Source organism: Pelodiscus sinensis, chromosome 18 (assembly GCF_052426305.1).
Source record: "Pelodiscus sinensis isolate ZL-2025 chromosome 18, ASM5242630v1, whole genome shotgun sequence".
In the NCBI taxonomy this organism is placed as follows: domain Eukaryota; kingdom Metazoa; phylum Chordata; order Testudines; family Trionychidae; genus Pelodiscus; species Pelodiscus sinensis.
In genome coordinates, this window is record NC_143069.1 from 35,601,384 (window position 1) to 35,607,383 (window position 6,000).

General features: G+C 75.7%; 1 protein-coding gene across 2 annotated transcripts in view; it reads left to right on the top strand.

Annotated features, from left to right (window-relative positions):
• Nucleotides 1-4,334, top strand: part of ATP2B3 (ATPase plasma membrane Ca2+ transporting 3) — a 78,040-nt gene extending 73,706 nt beyond the window's left edge. The window contains exon 22 of one of the 2 annotated variants that reach the window (XM_089770262.1): nucleotides 3,634-4,334. In XM_089770262.1, the coding sequence (XP_089626388.1) occupies nucleotides 3,634-3,897 (264 nt within the window). In that variant the 3' untranslated portion in view covers nucleotides 3,898-4,334. The remainder of the gene's footprint in view (nucleotides 1-3,633) is intronic. The other variant, XM_089770263.1, reaches the window with a different exon arrangement.
• Nucleotides 4,335-6,000: the final 1,666 nt, after the last annotated feature.

The window sequence follows — 6,000 nt, forward strand, 5'->3', positions numbered from 1 at the left end:
CACCCGTCTGGCCCAGAGCCACAGTGGGCCAGGGCTCTCCCGGGCGCATGTGCAGCACCGAGCGCAACGGGGTCCCTGCACCCGCTCGTGTGACCAGGATCGGGGTCTGAGCCCAGCTCCACGTCCCCAGGCGGCCCCCAGGCGCGTGACTTGGGGCGGGGCCGAGAGGGGGCAAAGTGCAGATGGGAACGGGGTGTCCCCTGGCCCCGCTTGGCACGGAGCCTCCCCTTCCCCCGGGTGCCCCCCAAGCCCCGCCATTGCCAGCCACAGCCTCAAATGGCCCCCGGGCTTTGCCCTTTTCAGCTGCTGCCAGGAGTCGGAGCAGAGCCGCTGGTCCAGCCACCAGGAGCCGGATGCCTTTCGAGTGTGTGGGGGGGAGGGGTATCCATCCATCACGCCCCTTCCTCATCCCCGTCCCGCTGCTGCTGAACCCCAGCCCATCATCCTCGCTGCCAGGGCAGGGATTCCCCACCAGACCTGGGCTGCTGGGGCCCTCTGGCCCTAGCGGGGGGGCTGCCCCTAGTCCCATGCTTGGGGGGCAGCTGCACCGACCCCTGGCTGAGGGGACGCTGTCACACGGGCGCAGTGTGGCCCAGCCGGGGGCCCCGTCCAACCGAGAGAGCCAGTTCCTGTCCCGCGGCGCGCACGGCGCAGCGACCGAGGAGGAAACTGAGGCAGCAGTTGGGCCCAAGGCCCTGTGCCAAGCACCCGAACCAAGGCCGGGCAGGCGGGGCCAGGATCGTCCGTGCCCTCTGCTCTGACCACTACATCCCACTTCCCTCCCGGCTGGACCGCGGCTCCCAGGCTGAGGGGCCTCGCTTGCTGCCCTCCCCTGCCTGGCTCCCATTCGCCGCGGGTGGCCAGTGAAACGCTGCCTCCCCCCCCGCTCTGCTTGGCCTGTGCCTCCCATGCTCCTTTGCAGGCAGTGGGCCCACGGCTCCCCCCACCCCGCTGTGAGGGTGCTTGCCTGCCGCACGCTGGCTGCCTGGGGGTTCCCTCTTGAGCATGCGCTGTGCCCCCATGCACTGCCAGGCATGAGCCAGGGGGCACAAAGCCACCTTCCCCCTGCCTTGCGCCCTGCCTCACAGCCTCCCGGCCAGGGACCCCCAGGCTGTGCAGCCCCCGGCCCCGCGAGAAGAGCGACGCAGCAGGGGGGCCAGGCCCAGCAAAGGGCGGGATCCTGACTCGGCCTCTCTTCCCTGCTCTCTTTGTGCTTTGCTCCCTTGCTGCTCATCCTGCCCCCCGCCCCATGGGCACAGGCCCTGGGGGGCAGGCTAGGGACAGAGGGGGCTAGATGGCTGTGGGTCTGGGGACGGACAGCAGGGTCCATGCAGTGGGGGGCAGGGCCGGGCTGGGCTACACAGATACCCACAGGGGTGCTTAAGGGGCCAGATGGCTAGAGGGTGGCCTGGACGGGGGGAGGTTAGTGACACACGGGGGGGGGTCCACGCGATGGGATGGGCATGGGAGAGAAACGTGCAGCCCCAGGGTTGGAGCCCAGGGGCTGGGTGCTCCCCTGGCCCTAGGGGGGCAGTGGGGCTGGCGGTTACAGCGGGGGGCTGGGTTCTCCCCAGGCTCTAGGGGGGCAGTGGGGCTGGCGGTTACAGCGGGGAGGCCGTGGGGCTGGCGGGTACAGCGGGGGGCTGGGTTCTCCCCTGGCTCTAGGGGGCCAGTGGGGCTGGCGGTTACAGCGGGGAGGCCGTGGGGCTGGCGGTCACAGCGGGGTACCGTGGGGCTGGCAGTTCGAGCGGGGAGGCCGTGGGGCTGGCGGGTACAGCGGGGGGCAGTGGGGCTGGCGGTTCGAGCGGGAGGCAGTGGGGCTGGCGGTCACAGCGGGGAGCTGTGGGGCTGGCGGGTACAGCGGGGAGCCGGGTTCTCCTTGGCCCTACGGGGGCAATGGGGCTGGCAGTTCGAGCGGGGAGGCCATGGGGCTGGTTGGTACAGCGGGGGGCTGGGTTCTCCCCGGCCCTAGGGGGGCAGTGGGGCTGGCGGTCACAGCGGGGGACCGTGGGGCTGGCAGTCACAGTGGGGAGGCCGTGGGGCTGGCGGTCACAGCGGGGGGCCGTGGGGCTGGCGGGTACAGCGGGGAGGCCGTGGGGCTGGCGGGTACAGCGGGGGGCCGTGGGGCTGGCGGGTACAGCGGGGGGCCGTGGGGCCGGCGGTCACAGCGGGGAGGCCGTGGGGCCGGCGGGCACAGCGGGGGGCCGTGGGGCCGGCGGTCACAGGGGGGGGCCGTGGGGCTGGCAATTCGAGCGGGGAGGCCGTGGGGCTGGCGGTCACAGCGGGGGGCCGTGGGGTTGGCGATTCGAGCGGGGAGGCCGTGGGGCTGGCGGTCACAGCGGGGAGGCCGTGGGGCTGGCGGGCACAGCGGGGGGCCGGGCTCTCCCCCAGTGGTCACAGCGGGGGGCCGTGGGGCTGGTGATTCGAGCGGGGAGGCCGTGGGGCTGGCGATTCAAGCGGGGAGGCCGTGGGGCTGGCGGTCACAGTGGGGGGCCGTGGGGCTGGCGGTCACAGCGGGGGGCCGTGGGGCTGGCGGTCACAGCGGGGGGCCGTGGGGCTGGCGGGCACAGTGGGGGGCCGGGCTCTCCCCCGGCGGTCACAGCGGGGGGCCGTGGGGCTGGCGATTCGAGCGGGGAGGCCGTGGGGCTGGCGGTCACAGCGGGGAGGCCGTGGGGCTGGCGGTCACAGCGGGGGGCCGTGGGACTGGCGATTCGAGCGGGGAGGCCGTGGGGCTGGCTGTCACAGCCGGGAGGCCGTGGGGCTGGCGGTCACAGCGGTGGGCCGGGCTCTCCCCCGGCGGTTACAGCGGGGGGCCGTGGGGCTGGAGGTCACAGCGGGGGGCCGTGGGGCTGGCGGGCATAGCGGGGGGCCGTGGGGCTGGCGGTCACAGCGGGGGGCCGTGGGGCTGGCGGGCACAGCAGGGGGCCGTGGGGCTGGCGGGCACAGTGGGGGGCTGGGCTCTCCCCCGGCAGTCACAGCGGGGGGCCGTGGGGCTGGCGGGCACAGTGGGGGGCCGGGCTCTCCCCCGGCGGTCACAGCAGGGGGCTGTGGGGCCGGCGGTCACAGCGGGGGGCCGTGGGGCTGGCGGGCACAGCGGGGGGCCGGGCTCTCCCCCGGCGGTCACAGCGGGGGTCCGTGGGGCCGGCGGTCACAGCGGGGGGCCGTGGGGCTGGCGGGCACAGTGGAGGGCTGGGCTCTCCCCCGGCGGTCACAGCGGGGGGCCGTGGGGCCGGCGGGCACAGCGGGGGGCCGTGGGGCTGGCGGGCACAGCGGGGGGCCGGGCTCTCCCCCGGCGGTCACAGCGGGGGGCCGTGGGGCCGGCGGTCACAGCGGGGGGCCGTGGGGCTGGCGGGCACAGCGAGGGGCCGGGCTCTCCCCCGGCGGTCACAGCGGGGGGCCGTGGGGCTGGCGGGCACATTGGGGGGCCGGGCTCTCCCCCGGCGGTCACAGCGGGGGGCTGTGGGGCCGGCGGTCACAGCGGGGGGCCGTGGGGCCGGCGGGCACAGCGGGGGGCCGGACGCCCGGGTTCTCTCTCGGATGAGCCGTAGCCACGTTGCCGCAGGCTGCCCTGGGCCCGTCGCCCGGCCCGGCCCGGCCCTCACCCCCCTCTCCCTCCCTCCCGCGCCGGGGTAGATCCGAGTGGTGAGGGCGTTCCGTAGCTCGCTCTACGACGGGCTGGAGAAGCCGGACTCCAGGACCTCGATCCACAACTTCATGGCCACCCCGGGGTTCCTGCTCAACGACCGCACCCACAACATCCCGCTGATCGACGAGACCGACGCGGAGGACAGCGAGGCGGCCCGCCGGCCCCCCCCCAACCAGAACAACAACGCCAGCGCCCGCGGCCTGCGCCCGGCCTCGGCCAGCCTGCTGCACAGCATGGAGACCTCCCTCTAGCCCCAGCCAGGCTTCGTGGGGCCGGAGCCGGCTGCGACGGCCTCGCCGTGGGCAGGGCGAGGGCCCACTGAGCGATCTGAACCCTCGACTGACTGGCCCCGGACGACCGGCGCATGCCGCTCCCGGCCCCCGGGCACCGGGCCTTTCGGCTGGGCTTCCTCTCGCAGCCCGGGCGCCGGAGCTGGGCTTTAACCAGGGCTTGGCTGTGAACTCGGCTGGGGAACGGGAGGGGAGGCCGTCGCTGCCCAGCTACGCTCCGTCTGGATGGCCAGCCAGGAGCAGGGTGCCCAGGGGCCACCTGACACAGCCCCCACCCAGACAGCGGCCCTGCGGAGCCGGGTACCGCTCCGACCCCAGGCAGACCCGGAGGGGGCCCTGTCCCGCTCCGACCCCTGGCAGACCCGGAGGAGGGCCCTGTCCCGCTCAGACCCCTGGCAGACCCGGAGGGGGCCCTGTCCCGCTCAGACCCCTGGCAGACCCGGAGGGGGCCCTGTCCCGCTCAGACCCCTGGCAGACCCGGAGGGGGGCCCTGTCCCGCTCCGACCCCAGGCAGACCCGGAGGGGGCCCTGTCCCGCTCCGACCCCTGGCAGACCCGGAGGAGGGCCCTGTCCCGCTCAGACCCCTGGCAGACCCGGAGGGGGGCCCTGTCCCGCTCCGACCCCTGGCAGACCCGGAGGGGGCCCTGTCCCGCTCAGACCCCTGGCAGACCCGGAGGGGGGCCCTGTCCCGCTCCGACCCCTGGCAGACCCGGAGGGGGGCCCTGTCCCGCTCCGACCCCTGGCAGACCCGGAGGGGGCCCTGTCCCGCTCCGACCCCTGGCAGACCCGGAGGAGGGCCCTGTCCCGCTCAGACCCCTGGCAGACCCGGAGGAGGGCCCTGTCCCGCTCAGACCCCTGGCAGACCCGGAGGGGGGCCCTGTCCCGCTCAGACCCCTGGCAGACCCGGAGGGGGCCCTGTCCCGCTCCGACCCCTGGCAGACCCGGAGGGGGCCCTGTCCCGCTCCGACCCCTGGCAGACCCGGAGGAGGGCCCTGTCCCGCTCAGACCCCTGGCAGACCCGGAGGGGGGCCCTGTCCCGCTCCGACCCCTGGCAGGCCCGGAGGGGGCCCTGTCCCGCTCAGACCCCTGGCAGACCCGGAGGGGGGCCCTGTCCCGCTCCGACCCCTGGCAGACCCGGAGGGGGGCCCTGTCCCGCTCCGACCCCTGGCAGACCCGGAGGGGGCCCTGTCCCGCTCCAACCCCAGGCAGACCCGGAGGAGGGCCCTGTCCCGCTCAGACCCCTGGCAGACCCGGAGGAGGGCCCTGTCCCGCTCAGACCCCTGGCAGACCCGGAGGAGGGCCCTGTCCTGCTCAGACCCCTGGCAGACCCGGAGGGGGGCCCTGTCCCGCTCCGACCCCAGGCAGACCCGGAGGAGGGCCCTGTCCCGCTCAGACCCCAGGCAGACCCGGAGGGGGGCCCTGTCCCGCTCCGACCCCTGGCAGACCCGGAGGGGGGCCCTGTCCCGCTCCGAACCCAGGCAGACCCGGAGGGGGGCCCTGTCCCGCTCCGAACCCAGGCAGACCCGGAGGGGGGCCCTGTCCCGCTCCGACCCCTGGCAGACCCGGAGGGGGGCCCTGTCCCGCTCCGACCCCTGGCAGACCCGGAGGGGGGCCCTGTCCCGCTCCGACCCCTGGCAGACCCGGAGGGGGCCCTGACCCACTCAGACCCCTGGCAGACCCGGAGGGGGCCCTGTCCCGCTCCGACCCCTGGCAGACCCGGAGGGGGGCCCTGTCCCGCTCCGACCCCTGGCAGACCCGGAGGGGGGCCCTGTCCCACTCAGACCCCTGGCAGACCCGGAGGGGGCCCTGTCCCGCTCAGACCCCTGGCAGACCCGGAGGGGGCCCTGTCCCGCTCAGACCCCTGGCAGACCCGGAGGGGGGCCCTGTCCCACTCAGACCCCTGGCAGACCCGGAGGGGGCCCTGTCCCGCTCAGACCCCTGGCAGACCCGGAGGGGGGCCCTGTCCCGCTCAGACCCCTGGCAGACCCGGAGGGGGGCCCTGTCCCGCTCCGACCCCAGGCAGACCCGGAGGGGGGCCCTGTCCCGCTCAGACCCCTGGCAGAC